Raw genomic sequence first — 19,005 nt, forward strand, 5'->3', positions numbered from 1 at the left:
GGGAAAAAATCATTCTTTTACTTGTCTCCAAGGTGCTTTTTTCAAAGGCAACTGGCCTGTTTTTTTCCTTGCAAGAAGCTCCATGGTGGGATGGAGGGAGTTATGGAAGGATGGCAACGGGGGTTGGAAGAATCATATTTCTTTGCAGTCATCTGGTTATTTGCACTCTGTTCTCACACACTTCTGCTAGAGAGAAGTTCCTTGAAGATGGGCTCCAGGACAGTCCAAAAGCTCAGAAGATAAAACCTCTGGTCCCAGTGACCGAACCAGATTGGATCCTGCAACGCTATTCTGGACCACATATGTTAATCTTCCTTTGTGTTAGCACTCTCCCTGAGAGCTCTTGAGGCCAGTTGAGGATTTATCTGTGTCCTCAAGGTCACCTGTGTCAGAGTGCAAATAGGTGTGGAACCTTCTTGGAACTGCAATGGGTGTGGAACCTTCTTGGAACCGCAATGGGTGTGGAACCTTCTTGGAATAAATAAAAGGAGTTTGGGGAGTTTTTAGAACACAGCCTTCCTTCAACAGAAGGGGAGGAATCCGACACCACCTATTTCCTGATTACAACAAGAATCTTGTGAAGAAAGTGAACATTGTTTTATTCCATTTACCCAACCTTCTGACAAAGATTTAAAAACAAATGTGCCAGCCCTGTTTGTAGACAGTTTGATTATCAGAAACTAAAACAACAAACAACAATGTATGACTCTGCAAGAGGCAGAATGACTAAAATACATTACAAGTGAAGCCAGAAGGAAATATAAGAGAGCTCACTTCCTTTTTCAGAAAAAAAGGGAACACAAATAATTTCATGAACATGTTAAATTTAAACTTTGTTCTTTCTATTTTGGGCTATGAGTGCAAATCGAGCTAGTTGCTGTACCTTGAATATTTGCAATTCACAGCGATATGGGTTTGAACTTTGAATAATAATTCATCCATTCCAAGCAGCTGCTGTCCATTGGCATTAACCATGTTAATTTATAGCTATGCGAGTTTGAGATGGGAGTAAAGATCAACCCAAAAAAGAAAATAACATTACCAAGTATTTATTACACACTGATGACAAATTATTCATTTAAATACACAAGGATTCCATGGTTAAATAATTTTATTCTTTGAAATAAAAAACAAAAAACTACCTAATGATCTTTTAGAGTGATAAAGAATACTGATAACATTAAAGAAACAATTGACAAACATCTGGTAAAATGAATACAATAAATGTCATATCAAAATGTTTAGTCAAGTTTAGTGAGGTTTTATAATGCTACATGATACTAATACAAATCCAACGTTGAATATAAGCCATGTTATTTTCCATATTGTATACATAAGAAATTGCAATTTATTTTCTCTCTCATATGTACACAAATACAAACACAACGAAACCTATCATCTGATTCACAAATCAGAAGAAGGATTTTTGGTGGGAATTTCAAAAGTCTTAAAAATGTACCCACCCTCACAGATTCTTCCATGTGTCCTTTTGTTCAACTACTTTTGAGATGTACAAGTTATATCTTTGTAAGGCATAAGACTATACGTTCATCATTAAAATGTGAGGCATCATTAATATTTAAATTTGCTCACTGAAATGTCAAACAAAACAGTCAAAATATATCCATGGCATCTCAAGCAAAGAAGGCAATACTAATTTTGTCTAACAAAATAGTATTGCAAAACCTGATGCTCCAAATGTTGACCGTAGGTAAAAATGGGTATTTCTCTATCATATATAATGAATTATAAGAAATAGTAGACGGAAGCCATTTTTCTTTAAACACCATCAGCTATATAGAAAATCCTTTCGTTTCACGTCCTAATTCTTTTACAAGGCACTGCATGGCTTTCACCAGAAAACCCATTTTCATGCCTGCAGATGGTTCCATTAATTGGACTGATGTTTTCATTGTTGGATTCTAACTGGGAACTCCCACAAGTAGGCAACTGAAAGAAATGAGAAACAAGCAGAAATTGACTTCAACAAATATTTGATTTATTCAGAACAGCCAGAACTATTTCACATTCCTGTTTTTCACTCATGTAGTTCCAAGGGAAGAATGCAATTTGGCCTGATTGATTTGGATGAATGAGCTGATCAAAATATTGATATTCAGAGTTTGTTTTAATTCCCATTTTGCAGGGTAATTATTGTATCTGTGTGCATATACAGTATGTATGCGTGTATAGACACAAACGCACACACAAACATATATCAGAATTCATTATATAGAAAATATGTTTATAAAATGGGAGTTTTTGAGAGGAGAAAAAAACTAAGAAAACATATCCAGTATTTTGAGATATTTTTGTAGATTTTTATTTGTGAACTGATGGACTAATATGTTGGAATGACTAATGAAAATATATAAGAAAAAGTGACAACAGACTAGAAATGTTTGATCCAATCTTAGTGACTGTACATGTATTACTGTAATTATGTAGAAAACAAAGCAATGTAATAGTACAAAATTTGCTTTTCCCAAACTTACTTTTCTTTTAGACTGAGTATTTGTAGGTAGGCTGTTTTTAGCCCTGATTTGAGTTGCTTCTTCTAAATCTAGAACACAAAATAAATTTATTAGCTTATGAATAATCTGTTTGAGTATGAAGAAATATAAATAATCTATTACACATGAATCTTGAAGATCACCTAATTCACTTCTACTTAGTATAAGGATTTTAAGCTTGAAGTCTAATGTATCTGGAAGCAGCAGGTTGGACAAATCAAATTCATGCAATCCTTCTTTAAATTTGTTCTTTTTCAAATTTTTTATTAAATGTATTAAATTATTGGAGTTTATAGTCCTTAACCAGTACTACTTCCTAGCTTATCAAAGCTGTAAAGCAGTAAAGTTGTTTTATTCCCCTTTGGATTCTGTTCAAAGAATACATTTCAACAATAGTTATGTTCGCCATCATGGCTATATACAATCTAAGACCCTATCTACAATGATCATGCAGATAGTTATGAAATTATTTACATGTTTGTCTTAAGGATCAAGTCTTATTTTTCCCCTAGTTTGGACTAGCCAGATTCTCCATGGAATGGAGCAATGGACTTCCTTTTCCCCCCTTCTTTTTTATTAATATAAGTAGAAAGAGCAACATGTTCAAAATCCATATAGACAGTGTGTTGCCTGATTACAATTCTTTTCAGTAATATTCATCATAGTAATAATAATAGTATTCTCTAATAGTAATTTCACAACAGTGTTTTCCCCTCATAATATTAATACATATTGTTAATACTAATAAAAATTAATCAAAATTAATGTTACAGTAATCAATTCTAATAATAAAATTATTCTTTCTCTTCTAATTTTAGAAGTTCTAACTCCTGTTTCTCTTCTCTAACCATCGATAAATAGCCTTGGATTTCCTTTTTACAATGATCAAATCTATGCCCACTGCCTGTACCTACCTCCACTCCTTGTCCTGTGTGGGTCAATGATTACATACAGATCTCCTCCTATTATACAGTGGCATATTATTAGAGGGTGGCTTTTTAAATAAACCTAGATAAAGTCAGTATGCTACCAAAATACTTTACCTGTAAGGAGCTCATCAATTTGATCAACTACAAACTTTGCATCTTCCATGCTGAAGCACATGGGTGGCTTAAACTTCAAGACATTTCTGTAAGGCCCATCTGCACTCAGAAGGATCTTCCTTTCTTTCAGCCTTATTAGGTAGAAGCAAAAAAGTTACTCTTGAACACAAAGAAAAATATGTGGTGTTTCATTTTAAGAAATTACTTTAAAACTACGTTTAATCTGGGTGAATTTAGTAACATTTTGATGGTGGCACAGTTTGAGAATACATACATACATACATACATACATACATACATACATACATACAGGTAAAGGTTCCCCTCGCACATATGTGCTAGTCGTTCCCAAGGCTGGGGTGGGGGGTGGTCATCTCTGTTTCAAAGCCGAAGAGCCAGCATTGTCCAAAGATGTCTTCATGGTCATGTGGCTGGCATGACTAAACGCCAAAGGTGCAAGGAACCCTGTTACCTTCCCACCAAAGGTGGTTCTTATTTTTCTTCTTGCATTTTTAAATGCTTTCGAATTGCTAGGTTGGCAGGAGCTGGGACAAGTACCAGGAGGTCACTCCGTTAGGTGGTGTTAGGGATTCTAATCGCTGAACTGCCGACTGTACATTCATTCATTCATACATACTACTGGGAGCATAATAGGAGGAGAATTCATGCGACTTTCATGAATTTTTAGGAAGACACAGGATCTTAAGGATAAGAAGCAATTTTCCTTCCATGGTGCCTCAATTGCCTAAAGTACGTAATGCATTGTATGTTTTAGTGGGGCTAATTTCTTGGGAAAGATAAATAAATACCGGTAGGTAAAAATGAGCTCTTGCTTGATACGGATTCATTTACTTCAGTTTAACCTTACATTTTGATAAGATATTTACTTGTAAATGATATGCTGAGCTTCAGCTGTAGCTGGTGTTCTCCTTATTTGATCTTTCACAAGGTCCACACCAATAAACAAGCCAGCACCTCTAAAAACATAAAGAAGGACATGTAACAGAAATGTAACAGTACGAAAATCACATTTCACTATTCAACAATAGGTCATTCCATGATAGCTGGGTGTGCTTATATGTGTCTGCCTTTCTGTGCTTGTGCAGGCAAAACTGCTGAGTGCTAGGAGAGACTTTTCTACAAAGGTGTTCATGGGGAGAGGTGTCAAAAAAAGTCAAGATGGCAATCACTTCCATGCAACTGAACTCCCACCTCTTTCACATGTACTGCACAGAGCATATTAACTTTTCTGACTCCTTCCTCCAAGTGGACATCTCTGCTTTCCTTTGAATTTGGAGCACAGGCAGGGGTATTCTTTGTCTGCATGCAGCAGAGATGTGGCAACAGGAAAGAATGCCAGAACAGCTTATGTAACATCTGAAGAGTGATGAAACACTCTGCATCACTGAAGAGTGATGAAACACTTTTTTCCTGTTAGTTAACCAACAGGAAAAAAATGGCAGTGAAAAAGTTTTTCTGTTATAAGACTATTGTATGAACAAAAATGGAAGGATACTTCTATTCCTATTATGCAGAAATTGATGGAGTTGGCTGAAATGGCAAAACTGACCACTTTGATTAAAGAAAAGAACACAAGTACTTTTGTTTCCACATGGAAATCACTTCTGAACTTCATGCTTGATGTGGAGAAGAATGAAACTTTGACTTTGGGACTTATCGATTAGATTTATAGAAATGGCTTGTTTATACTTTCAGGAAAAAGCAAAAAGTTGTGATTCGATGTTAATGCCTTATTTTACTGTAACAGAGAGAGTTGAAAGCCAACCCTTCTCTCTCTCTCTCTCTCCCTCTCTCTCAACTTTCCTCACTTCCCCTTTCCCTCCCCCCTGCTTTCCTATTAACTTTGTATTTTATATAACTTTATAACTCAATAAAAATATTAACTTGAAAAAGTTTTACTTGTTTACCATAGAAAGTAAAAGTCCCAACTGCTATCTGTAACTTCTTCAGAAACACGGTTTCTAATCTATGTTGACCTTTAGACGCATCATCATTCTAAACTACTGTATATCTAGAAATTGTAAAAATCTGTCAGCATAGGCTAGATATCATTATCTTCACTATAACCACTAAATAGCCCGGCAGCTGTATCTTGAACTAACTATCTTTTCTTCAGAGTCTTCCAAAGCAAATTTTTAGTCTTGCATTACTTTGGTCAGCCCTAGTTGTATTAGATATCTGAGGGCAACATGTAACAGTAAAGTTTATTTGACCAATGCATAAGTTTTCCTTTATGTTATTCTGGTTGTTGGTAATAACCTAAAAGTACATTTTACCTTACCTGACATCTCCCACCAATGAGTGTTTTTTCTGTTGTTCCTTGAGTAGTCCACAGAGGTAGTTTCCAACGTGTGTGGCATTACCTTGTAGATCTTCCTGTTCTATTATATCCAAGACAGCCAGGCCAATTGCACAAGATACTGGGTTGCCACCAAACTGAAAGCAAGAATAGTTGAGAAGGTAGGACAGCAATTTCCAATATCTCTTTCCCCTAAATGTGACCTTATTTCACCGAGGGCAACTCTCTATTTGAAGGGCTGTGAGAGGAGATGGTTTTTTGACAAACTTCTCTATTTGAAAGACTGTGTGGTCCAATTTAGAGATGATAAGAATGAAACAGTACAAAGCTAACCTGCAGCATCTCAATAACAGACTGTAATCATCTGATCAGTCTTCTCAATTGCCTTATTAAATATTCCACTTCCTTTTAAATCAGGCTGGCTGATTTATATTTTAGTAGCGTAAGTACTATTGTTTCCATATTGGAACGCTGTATATCACCACATGCTTAATTTGTATTCCGATGATCAGAACTTATAATTTAACTGTCTTATTATAACACTAAAAGTGATACTCACAGTATTGAAGTACTCTAACCCCGAGGCACCAAAGGCTTCTGCAATTTCTCTTGTTGTAACAACACAAGACATTGGGTGGCCATTGCCAATCGGCTTCCCCATAGTGACAATGTCAGGCACAAAGTCTTCACCTTGTAGCTGGAATGCCCAGAAATTCTTCCCAACCCGACCAAATCCAACTTGGACTTCATCTGCTATGAAAACTCCTCCTGCTTTGTGGACAAATCTGAAAAAAAAGAAAAAAGTTCAGATGTCTCATTATGACCTTAGATAAGAACATCCTCCCACATAATAAAATGATTAAAAATATATTAACTTTAAACATAGCTCCTAAAAATCTCCTTTCAGGTCTGAGAATTACAAACACTGCTATTGTTATAAAATACAGGCTGCCCTCTTTATTAGAGTGATTCATCAGAGCCTGAAAGGAACTAAGTGGACTTGAAACATTACGGTTGGTTTTTAGTTACTGAAAGGCCAAATCCAATTTAAAAATTTGAAATTGCTACCTTTGATCAGAAAAACCATCAGGTCTATCGTTCATAAAACGATTTCCTCAATATATCCATAGGGGTGCCAGGTCTGAATGTTTTCTAAACCACTCTTTGCATTATTTACTCTACACATTTATTCTGACATTCATTTCAAATTATTAGTTTGTTATGTACATGCTAAAAATAAAACAAGGGAAATATCCAGTAGCACGATAACTCTTCTCTAAACACTATTTCCCTAAATATGTACATTATTGGGAACAGTGCATAATAAGATATTACAATGGGTGGGTGGGTGGAATCACCATCATTGCTATTGGGCTGAATTACTTGCCAAACCTTCTTGTTACAAGTTGTCTGCTATTTCAAGGAACAAAAATTACAGCCACAAGCTACTATTTCTTAATAGGTACCGTGTTTCCCCAAAAATAAGACCTTGTCTTATATTTTCCCCCCAAAATAAGACCTTGTCTTATATTTTTTTGCCACAAAAAGGTACAGATCTTATTTTCGGGGGGGGGGGGGGCGGATGTCATCCACTGACACACCTCACTTGCATGCGTCACCCTCGGACTCTTTTTCACTATCCAGAGACCTTCAGGAACTTCTTCATCCCTCAAAGCCAGCAAGGCTTTCCCGAAGGCCTCTGCAGCCAATAAGATCGGCTACAGAGGCCTTCAGGAAAGCATTGCCTGCAGACGAAATGAGCAGAGTTGCCTGGCTGCAACTATTCAAAGATTAGTAGTAGGGCAGCTCCACCCGCCCCCATCCCCAACTAGCTTAATTTTTACCTGTGCACCCTGGAGTATGTGAGGTCTTAATTGGGGCTTATTTTGGGGGTAGGGCTTATCTTGGGTGTACATGTAAAAATCAAGCTAGGACTAACTTTCTGAGAAGGTTGTATTTTGGGGGAAACACGGTAGAATGGGCAAATTACTATTCACCAATCTACTATTCATCAATACATATTGGGACTCTTAGATGCTGGCTATATTGCTATATTGAAAATTGTAGGCAAGCACGATAGTAGATTGGAGAACTTCTGCTAATTGTCTTGCTACAATTAAGCCATTCCACGCACTATACATACTGTGCCACTTTCTGGAAATAGCCTGCAGGTGGAATTATTTGGCCTCCACAACTCTGCATGGATTCAGCAATAAAGGCAGCAATCTAAGTTAGAGAAGATGTTGTAGAAGAAGGTGTTACAAAAGAATGGTCCTCAACCTAGTCTTTTGCAAATGACCCAATAATTAAATGTAGGCTATCAAAACAAGGAAAGTAAATGAACAAAGAGTTTGGACAGTTGTATGGATAACTATGAGTAAGGGATGCCCAATTTTTCAATGCCAGGTCAGGCATCCAATTGAAATATTTATTGAGAAAGCGTTGGACTGATCTTGAAAGTGTACCAACACATTTAAGTATCTATTTTAGATGGAATACCCAGAGAAATTTTACTTCCAGGTTATCTGATAAATGATGAGGTTCCATATTTTGATTAATCATTCATTATTCCAAATCCCCCAAATATCAAAAGAATATTTGACACGTTCTTTTATTATATATGGCATGCTGGAACAGTCAGTTGCATCTCCTTTTTTCTCAGCTAAGATACCTAAACATATTGTTTGGGGTTAAACGTTCCACAGAGTGAAATTTTGGACATCCCTCCTTTAGAAAAAACTTAAAGAGAACGTTCACAAAAAAGAGCCACTTGACAAAAAGAAGCCCACAGATAAAAGTAATTCCAATTGCTGGGAATAAAAACAATGCAAACAAACACAAAGATATTATGTCAAATCAAGAGTCAGTATCATCATTTTGGTAGACCAGAACATGAAGCTTACTTTTTTGTCCTTTTTTTTTTGCCCTCAGCATTAAGTCACTGCTGTCCCCCAAAACTGCCTGCAGAGCACGTTTGCTATTTAACTGACTGCCTCCCACACTTTGCGCAACCCTCCCTGAGAATCTGTGGGTTCCATGGTAGCTGGGCAGGAGGGTCTTCCTGGAAAGAAGCTCATTGGGGAACGTGTAAAGAAGCGCACATAGACTTGAAGAGGTACACTACAGCCAGGCAGTAGAAGATTCCCCATTGTCTGTAAAACGTTATCACAGGTCTACGGCACCAAAACCTACAAAGATATATATGAAAAGGGAGAGAAACAGACAAAGGGAAGAAAATAGAAACTCCCTGTTAGATTTTGTTTTTTTAAAAAAATGGTTAAGGAATTAAAGACTGATAGATTTCTGGACTTTAAGGTACGTAGTTGGAGAAAATAAATTTAAAAAATGATGCAGCACTTTTTAGGATGTTAAATATCCCTGAAAACTGTATTATTATGATTATTTATCAGCTTGTTTTTGTTAGAGCTGGGCAGTGCTCCAGATCTGATTGGGAAGAATAAGGTATAGAAATGTAGTACCTCCTTATGAATTATTAAGGTAATCCTTAATCACATGACTGCAGATGTTAGATTTGTAGTACACTATGTTCTAAAGTGCTTCTTACCAAATGAATATGAAGCAGTGCATATCCTTAATTCTATACACTTAGCTTACTTTAAATTATTAGCTGGTTTAATTTTCACCTTGTTTTCCTGTTTTGCTTTTTATTTAAACACTGTTAGGTATACTACTTATTGGATCCCCACAAAAAAATATATCAATAATTATTAGAAACCAAAATGAAATTCAATCAGCACTGTCATCATTTTCATTTGAAGTCTAAAACTCACTGATCAGCTGATGGTTGCAATTTCACTTTTGTTGATGCTTTTGTGATGGTGATTTTTGTACCGTAATTAATTACCTGCTAATAAACAAAGTCTATTCTGAAATCCCTTTTTTAAAATCACTTTAAAATATTTATAATTGCTGATTTTAAATAGCAGCTTTTGTTCACGTGTATATCAGATATTTTGGTATTTGCTCTGATATTCAGCTTTTCTTACTTGGACTTTTAGTTAACTTTAGTAGTTTTATTTTAAACCAAACCACACCACATTGTGTTTTATTATCTTTTTATCCTTTTGTGTTTATTTTGGTTGAGATTGGTGGATACAGTTTTGTGGTTTCTAATTCTAAATTCTATTTCACCTTTTTTCAGCCAAAATGCTAAACAGTTTTAATTATGATTGAGAATCCCAAGAATTGTAATCTAACAATTTTGGCAAGTGCTAAGTTAGGGAAGGCAGCTTTATTATATACTATTTAGTTTTCCTTTAGGCATTAAAACAAAGTTAATGTATTATTATGTAACTTGCTGGAAATGCAGTGAGACAGATAATGACTTACTGGAAACCCTTTTCTAAGATCAGAAGTAAACTGGAGTTCTGGGACATCCATGGAACTATACTGATTTTCTGCATTCAATATTATCTTAAAGAAGGCATGTAGTGAAATTGTTGGGCTTTTAACATAATCTTCTTGTAGTATGGAACAATATTTTGATTTTCTTCATTTATTTTTTATATTTTTGAACTGCCCATCTCTCTCAAAGAGGGGCTCTGGGGAGTCCCTCTTAAATTAAATTAAAAAGAATGAAATCACCTGGGATTTGAAAAAAATGTTGGGACCTTTAAAGGAAACAAGATTCAGGTGTTTCCTTTTCTAATCAGTTTTGAAAATTGCTTAACTTCTTTTCAGCAGTTAGGAACCTTTGGATCCCACAAGTCTGAAAGCAGCAGATGAGTTTTTTTCAATCCTTAGTGAAGAAATTTGAAATACAACTCTGGGCAGTGGCCGTAAAATATTCAGATATAAAAACAGTTGCACACCCTATGCATTCCAATTCAAAGAAGGGATATCCATTCAAATACTGCTTACAATTCACAGATGGAAGCTTTGTGGATCTTCATCTATTATTACATTAGTTTGCAAAAGGGGATCCCTGGTGCTCAGCACAGTTAGAAAAAACAGACTTTTGCTAAGATGCTTCCTATTCATAGCCACAAAAGATATCAAGCAGGTAAAGAGAAGGAGGGGAAATCCAGATTTCTTAAACCCATGTCAGTCCTGATTTAAAACAGTGCTTGTAAAACTCACAAATATGAATTAAAGGGGCTAGGGAACACCTTAAAATCCAGAATCTGTTAAAAAAAAACTGAAAGACATTTCAATTATATAAGATAGTTAAGTAGTCTTAATTAGGACGAACATTGATGGATGGGGAAGAGGCAAGAAAAATCTTTTCTTTTTTAAAGTTTCAAGAGCTAATGTACCTTACGGTCATTCTTTTGAGCTGTTTCAATAATATTTCTCACATCATCAGCATAAGCACCTGCTGGATCTTCATGGTCTTCTCTATACTTTCCTCTGTAAATATCTGGGGAAGGTGCCTAAAAGGCAAGGGAAATCTTTGAAATATTCATTTCAATGCAAGTTCCCTTCCAAAAGACATAGCAAAGCTATACTTAAAAAACAGTAATCTTTCTCTCTGTGCATATGAGTATAGGCAAAGTACCTATTGATTTTTGTTTTTAAGGCTTTTTAACATGAAAATAATAACAGGTTGCATGAAGCCTGCCACATTTTAGCTCAGTAGATCCAACTTCCATATTGGCATGTGCAGGAATCGACAGTAAGAATCTGTTGGTAGGGAGAACTTAGAAAACTTGAAATGTAATAAATACTCACCACATGTACAAATTCCTTTTTGACCTCTTTTCCCAGCTGATTAAATTTATATGGACTGATATCAATCAAGGATGTCACGTGACCATGATAGGCGCTGAAAAAATATATGAGTACGGTGTGATTCAAAATACAGGAACAATGATTAAGGTTTTGGACTTGGATTGGGAACAGTCAATCTAAGATTCAAATCTCTATATGAACATGCAGTTGACTACAGCAGGGGTCGCCAACTTTTCAGACCTCAGGGATCACTAAATTTATAATTTTCAATCCTGCAGACCACTAATATACAATACAATACAATACAATAGCAGAATCGGAAGGGACTTTGGAGGTCTTCTAGTCCAACTCCCTGCCTAGACAGGAAACCCTATACCATTTCAGACAAATGGCTATTCAACATCTTCTTAAAGACTTCCAGTGTTGGGGCATTCACAACCTCTGGAGGCAAGCCGTTCCACTGATTAATTGTTCTAACTGTCAGGAAATTTCTCCTCAGTTCTAAGTTGCTTCTCTCCTTGACTAGTTTCCACCCATTGCTTCTTGTTCTACTCTCAGGTGCCTTGGAAAATTGTTTGACTCCCTCTTCTTTGTGGCAACCCCTGAGATATTGGAACACTGCTATCATGTCTCCCCTAGTCCTTCTTTCTATTAAACTAGACATACCCATGAATTTTTAAAAAGATAAATAGTATCTAGCGCAATATAAAAATGCAAATAATTTTTCTGTGGACCACCAAATTTTTCTCACGGACCACCAGTGGTCCATGGACCACCAGTTGGTGGCCACTGGACTAGACGACATTGGGCCCATTAATATGTCCCAGTTCATTCCTCCTCACAGAGTTCTCAGGATAACGTTAGAGGAGGCCTCTGTGTGTCATTTTTGGAATACCTGAAACACCAGGCTGAAGATCAGGCTGAAGACAGATCATCATGGAAAAAACTATGTGATTGCTAAGAGTAAATACCAACTTGATGACTGAGTCCGTCCGTCCGTCCGTCCGTCCATCCATCCATCCATCCATCCATCCATCCATCCATCTATCTATCTATCTATCTATCTATCTCATCACCAAGAGGAAAAGCAGACTATCATCACTATAATAATAAGTAAATAAACCACTGGTGGAACAGTGGTTAAGTACAGCATTATAGGCAAACTCTGACCATAGTCTAGAGTTTGATCCTGATTAGGTCAAGGTTGACTCAGCTTTTCATCCTTCCGATGTCAGGAAAATGAGGACCCAGATTGTTGGGGACAATATGCAAATAATGCTGACATTATAAACCAGCCAGAGAGTGATGTAAAGCACTATGGGACAGTATATAAGTTCAAATGCTAATGTTAAATGCTAATAAGTAAATAAAATGGTTCTACTGAATAATTACAGATCAACCAATTCGTCTTCCCACCTTTCATATAAATGACTGAATAAACATAAAATATGAATAAAAATGAATACAAATTAATCATAATCTATCCCTGCATTTGTGAGATTCAAGGCAACAGAGAATCAGCTGTTGAAGCACTTATTATTTTATGCTGCAAAGAGCTGACCTCATCTATACACTCTGCATACTTACTGGTCAAGGGTTATCACATCATAGTGGCCACTATACTGCCGAGCCAGGCGCAAAGCAAGGTCATTTGCTTCAGAGCTGTAAAAGAGTATTAGAAAAGCAATTCAGGGATTTTAGCTCAAAACATAGTAATTGGGGAGGAGGAATGTGTTTATAGCATAAACACAATATGAAAACATTAATATTGTTGGTTATGTTACATCCGATTCAATCAGATAAAAGCAGGGCAACTGCCTGAATTGCAATCAAAGTTGCGACATATAACAGGATTCTCTTTGGGCATTAAAACCAAAAGGTTGCCCATACATGTTTGCACACACCTGTAGAATAGATAACCTCGCTAAATCTTTGTGTAAGGCAGTTGCCCAAAAATAAATTTAATTATTTCCAAACATGATTCTCACAGAATTTCTTAAGCAGGATTTATTCAGTGCAGTGCAGACTGGTGTTAAATAAATAGCAGCGACTATTTGTCATTCAAAACCAATATGCCCCTCAACTACATGAAGGAGAAAGGAAGAGGAGATATTTTTTTTCTTCCTATGATCCAGAGAACTGGCAGAAAAAACCTTCTGACATACCCAGAGTTCACAAAGTAGCAAACAGAAAGCTTCTCCGGTAGGGTAGCTGTGAGGCGTTTGGCATACTGGACCAGATTGTCATGCAGGAACCGAGAATTGGTATTAAGAAGCTCCATTTGTTTCACTGCAGCCTTGACTACATCAGGATGGCTGTGTCCAACTAAAAAGGATCAAGTATAAGGAAAGCTCTTAGTCCACAGATCTCTTTAGCAACACAGTGTAAGGTTCTTAATTCTTAATGGTTTGCTTTCAACATTGCTGTAGACACGTGTCAAATGAAGGCAATTATTTCCTGATTTTGTGTGGCTTTGGGCTGTTAATTAGGATGTTGACCCTCAACACCCTAACTGACCAGGGGTGGGTTGCTGCCGGCATCACTGCCGGTTCGCAACCCGTGACCACATGTGCGCTGCTCACGTCTGCGCTGTTCAATGTAAATTGTTCTTTGCGCAGGCGCAGAACAATTTACAGTGAATTGCGCATGCGCAATGTCTAAAATCCAAAATAGCACGGCTAAGCGGCAGTGAGGAGACTGGTTTGGGGGCGTGGCAGGTCTGGGTCACTGCTGGGTCTGCAACCCAGACTACTGGTTTGGCCAAACCAGGCCAAACCGGCAGCAACCCAACTCTGTAACTGACCATATAAATACAACGCATAAAACAGCCCAATGCACAGATTCTGGAGACAGAGAAGTTCACTGAGGATGGAGTCCAGCACGAACCCCAAAAGCTTGGAAAATGAAACCTTTGGTCCTGGTGACCGACTCAGATTGGATCCTGCAACATATCACATGTTTTCTTTTGCTCAGGATAGGTCTCCCTGGGGATCTAGAATAGGGATGTCAAACTCAAGGTCCGTGGGCTGGTCCGTGGGCCAGCCTGCGGCATACTTAGACCTGGCCCATGGGACCTCCCTGAAAACAGCAAAGAACCGGCCTGCGGTGCCTCTGCCAGTAAAAATGGAGCTCAGGAGGGCCGCACGCAGCCCGCCTGGGGTTCGTTTTTGGCCACAATGGCCTCCTGCAGCACTCTGCCAGCAAAAACTGCAGGCTGCCTCCCCCAGGCTCCGTTTTCGCTGGCAGAGGGCTGTAGAAGGCCATCGTGGCCAAAAATGGAGCCTCAATGAGTGATGTCAAGCTTGCCATACTCCCTCTGCCACCACCTCCCGGCCACACAAACACACCAGCCCCCCAAGGTCAAACACAACCCTGATGTGGCCTTCAATAAAATCAAGTTTGACACTCCTGGTCTAGAAAGATACAGATGGTGGACCATGTTCCTCTGTACATGCACCTTTGTGAGGAAATCCTTTTCTCCCCTTACTTAGGCTTTCTTTTCTAAACTTGACAAGAAGGATGACCAAAATTTATTTCTATTATATCTATTAATGAAAAAATTTCTGGTAGAATGGGTGAGCTTCATGTCATGGCTACTGAATGCGTCAATTTGGTAATTTGTTGACGTTGGGGCAATAGCAGACTCCTTAATTCTTACCATGTGCTACATTGTTAATGCAATCCAAGTATTTTTCTCCATTCTCATCGAACATGTATTGTCCACGAGCCAGCACAATCTTAATGGGATCTTTAGCAAAGAAAACTTTGCATGATGGCCTGCAAGAGATGATATCAAATTGTTTTAATTTGGATCAGCTCAACAGCGTTGCTAAGCCTACATGTACACAAACACAAAAATGCTTTGCATTCTTTACTTTCAGTGGTCCTTTAGCACTGAGACCTATTAATGTGCTTGGCGATACATTAAACAGAGCTGAAGTTCATGATGCATGCACATTCATTGTTCAGTGTGAGGAATTTGAGGAAAGGCCGTGCCAGGTCAAAACATGACAATTCAGTTTAGCCAATTCAGTCATTAATCTGCAAGACACTTAGTGATGACAAGTGTTGATACACTAATGGAATTGGGTGTCTGAATTGGAATCTCCGTTCTACTGTAATCTGCTAACTGAGAACGTTTTTCCTACAATCTATGTTGAAAACCATGTGAGCAGGTTCCTCTGTTCCAAGCTAAGAACCTAAATCAAGTTTTAACCAAGAAACAATTTTGAAACAATAGACCCGTGATGGCGAACCTGTGGCACGTCTGTGGCACACAGAGCCATCTCTCCAGGCTCACCAGCCGTCGCCCATTGCTCTTCTGGGTTCCGGCACGCCGACCAGTGGTATTTGCGGACGTGAGAGCTACCTGGCGGACATGTGCATGCCGGGAAGCTGAGCTTCGTTTCTGGCACGCGCATACACACTTGCCAGCTGGTCTTTGTGGGCACATGCACACCAGAAACCGGAAGCTCAGCTTTCCGGAGCGTGCAAGCATGCCAGGAGCTGCTCTTCTAGTTTCTGGCGCTCCCTTGCAGATGCACGCTCCTGTTTCAGCACTCAATGCCGAAAAGGTTCACCAACCCTGCAATGGACCTTTGAACACATTACAAAAAGGAGACTAGCCCTCCTCCCATTTTCCATCTGACTTATCCTAGATTTGTGCCTGAGGATGCATAAAAGGGTTTCTTCCACCTGTGGAATAAATTGTGTGCACAGAAAGACAAATCAATAACATAGTTCTGTTATTGAGGGGAAAAATCCCAACCTAAATAACTTACAAGTCTGTCTACTTTTACGTTTGGAAAGTTTATACATACATACATACATACACACACACACACACACACCCCACACACATACACACACATATTTGCAATAGTGTTTTGCAAAACAACCCTAATGAAACAACCCTTATCTGTTTGTACAGATTTTTTTTTGTCTTGGAAAACAACTTTGGTTTTGCATAACATCAGCATGCTGGTTATGCAAGAATTACGAGTACACTTGCTGACTGTTATATAAACCGATGGTTATATGTCAGCATGCCAACATTTGAATTAACTTTGGCTCGTCTAATCCAATTCAAGATACATGCATCTTAGTGTCCTTACTATATTTGTCGCATATCCTTTAGGGAATTCAATGCTGCTCTAGTCTTTTAGGTGTTAATGTGACCATTTTTACAGAAGTGAAATCATTGGAAACCAAGATATGAAAGCAAGGATGAGTTTAGGGTAGAAGACTTGTATAGTTCAACATGTGCTTTTAAATGAAAAAATGTACTTTCATTATTCGTAGGACTTCCACACATTACAAAATAAAAGCAAGTGTACTGCAAGTGTAAATGTCACTGAAAGTTAGTAAATGTAGGAACAATCAAAATGAAGTGTTTCTAAAGTGCAGCCTTTAACGAAAATTAATCAGCAATAAGCAATTGGTTAGTTTATATAAGATATGTTTAAAATGTATGCAGCTGCAACAGGATGCAATGTGCTGAGCTCAGGGAAAGCTCCACCCAAGTTTTGTAGGCTTTTATAGGGAAATTTTAAACTAATAAAAGGTAGAATCACTAGAGCTTATAAACCAAGGGTAGCTGTATATGCCTTTTCCATTGTAAATACTTTCTGAAAGTAACAGGGTCGGAACTGTTCAGAAAAGATGTCATTTTGGTACCGTAAATATGCCCCTCCCAGTAAGGAAGCCTCAATTTTCAGTATTTCCAATAATCTTCCTGGATTCTTTGCTTATCTTTTCATTTCCATCCCAGCACTTCTTTCTTCCAATGGTATCCTGCGGTATCAGTAGAGCAGAAGGCTGAGGTTTGAGTAGCGACTCTGCCTTGAATGGCTTCTCCTTCAACTCTTGGGTTGATCTGATCTTCATAAGGGTCTTGCCAGCCGCCTCTTGCAACCCTACCTTGCAACCGTCTAGTGCCAGGGGTGTCCAAACTTGGGAACTTTAAGACTTGTGGACTTCAACTCCGCAGAATTCCCCAGCCAGACTTGTGGACTTCAACTCGCTGGCTGGGGAACTCTGGGAGTTGAAGTCCACAAGTCTTAAAAGTCCACAAGTTTGGACACCCCTGGTTTAGTGGGAAGCCCTAATCCCATTTTGGGCGGGCCCGAGTCGCTTTCTATCGGGGAATGCATCTTCAGGTGGAGGTGGGCTTTCCGTTGGGGAAAAAGGGCGGCCGCGGAGAGGGGCGACCCTACGACGAGACTGCATGGGGCGATGCCACCGCCCATGTCCCGCTCCATCTCCCCAGCTCCTGGGCTAGTTTGCCTTCTCCGCTCACCCGATGTGTTTCTTCCGCAGTTCGAGGGTCTCCGCTTTGCTGTACGTCTCCATCCTCCTGTCCGCTCCCGAAAGTTCTCCTGCTCTCCACAGCCGTCGGGGACTCGCTCGGTGCCAGCCCCGCCGGCCAGAGACATCTTCCTTATATCCCTCGCAGCCTGGGCGTCGGACTCCGCCTCCGCAGTCCTCTGCCAACCTTCCTTGCCCATCCCCGATCCTCCCACCTTCGCCCCAGGCCAGACCAGGCCAGCCGGGCGAAGAGGCAGCGCAAGGGCGACTGTTTTCGCTTCGGCGGTCACGTGCAGAGCGAATGATTTTTCCATCCGCCTCCTTCCAAGCTGTTTATCCCTCCGTCAGTAAGTACCGCTTTGCCGGCGACGGTCTGGCACGAATTGGCCACGCTTTGCCAAGGGGCAGCTCGTCGAAGCTTCAGGAGACCCTTCCAGTAACCATGAAGCAGGTTTTTTTTTTAAATTCCGGGCGTAAAAATATTCAGTTCACGTGTACACCGAACTATCCGAACTAGACTGTGTTCTTTCTCTGTGTCATATATGTGGGTATATGCAACATTTTGAATCTATCTATCTATCTATCTATCTATCTATCTATCTATCTATCTATCTATCTATCTATTTATTTATTCTACGATTATGTAGTGTATATTGGAGGTGGTGACTCTTTGAGAGCTGTATGCAACGAAATTTCATTTTTTTCTGTACAGTTTTTTTATTTCTTTCATTTTCATAACTAATACCCACATGTATACTATTACATAACCAACTTCATATTATATTGTTAAATGTTTACATCAATTCGTCTTATCATCAACTCCCCAAAACAATTATTGGCTCTTCTGCTCTTCATATTTGTACTCTATGCATCACTTTCTTCTCCCTACCTCCTTTCTCTCCTCTGTTCGTCCTTTTCTTCTCTACTTTCCCTTCCTCTCTCCTTCTCTCTCCCCTTTCCACTCTTTCTTTCTCTCCTCCTCTTCCCCCCTCTCTCCTATCCCTCTCTTCTTCCCTTACCTCTCTCCTCTACTTCATACTCTTCCTCTCATTTACTTGGTGTATTCCAGCCTCTGAGCAAGCTCCATTTTATGTTGATGGTATTTATAATTCCTTTTCAATGTACATATTTA

The 19,005-nt window shown here is 38.8% G+C and overlaps 1 protein-coding gene across 1 annotated transcript; it reads right to left on the reverse strand.

The window, feature by feature from the left end:
- Window positions 1-1,093: 1,093 nt before the first annotated feature.
- Window positions 1,094-18,026, reverse strand: ETNPPL (ethanolamine-phosphate phospho-lyase). The gene is made up of 13 exons (XM_032223623.1): window positions 17,866-18,026; window positions 15,226-15,344; window positions 13,733-13,892; window positions 13,155-13,229; window positions 11,568-11,661; window positions 11,153-11,269; window positions 8,020-8,102; window positions 6,436-6,661; window positions 5,859-6,013; window positions 4,444-4,533; window positions 3,557-3,687; window positions 2,496-2,563; window positions 1,094-1,950 (listed from the first exon to the last, which is right to left on the reverse strand). The coding sequence occupies exons 1-13, from the start codon at window positions 17,916-17,918 to the stop codon at window positions 1,816-1,818; spliced, it is 1,506 nt and encodes a 501-aa protein (XP_032079514.1). The 5' UTR covers window positions 17,919-18,026; the 3' UTR covers window positions 1,094-1,815.
- Window positions 18,027-19,005: the final 979 nt, after the last annotated feature.

This window comes from Thamnophis elegans, chromosome 9 (genome assembly GCF_009769535.1).
Source record: "Thamnophis elegans isolate rThaEle1 chromosome 9, rThaEle1.pri, whole genome shotgun sequence".
NCBI classification, from domain to species: domain Eukaryota; kingdom Metazoa; phylum Chordata; class Lepidosauria; order Squamata; family Colubridae; genus Thamnophis; species Thamnophis elegans.

Coding starts and splice junctions, on each gene's coding strand:
- ETNPPL (XM_032223623.1), bottom strand. CDS start 17,918: ATGGAGACGTACAGCAAAGCGGAGACCCTCGAACTGCGGAAGAAACAC. Junction 15,345..17,865: donor CTGCGGAAGAAACACATCGG/GTGAGCGGAGAA, acceptor CATCTCTTGCAG/GCCATCATGCAAAGTTTTCT. Junction 13,893..15,225: donor CATTAACAATGTAGCACATG/GTAAGAATTAAG, acceptor GATCCTTTTTAG/TTGGACACAGCCATCCTGAT.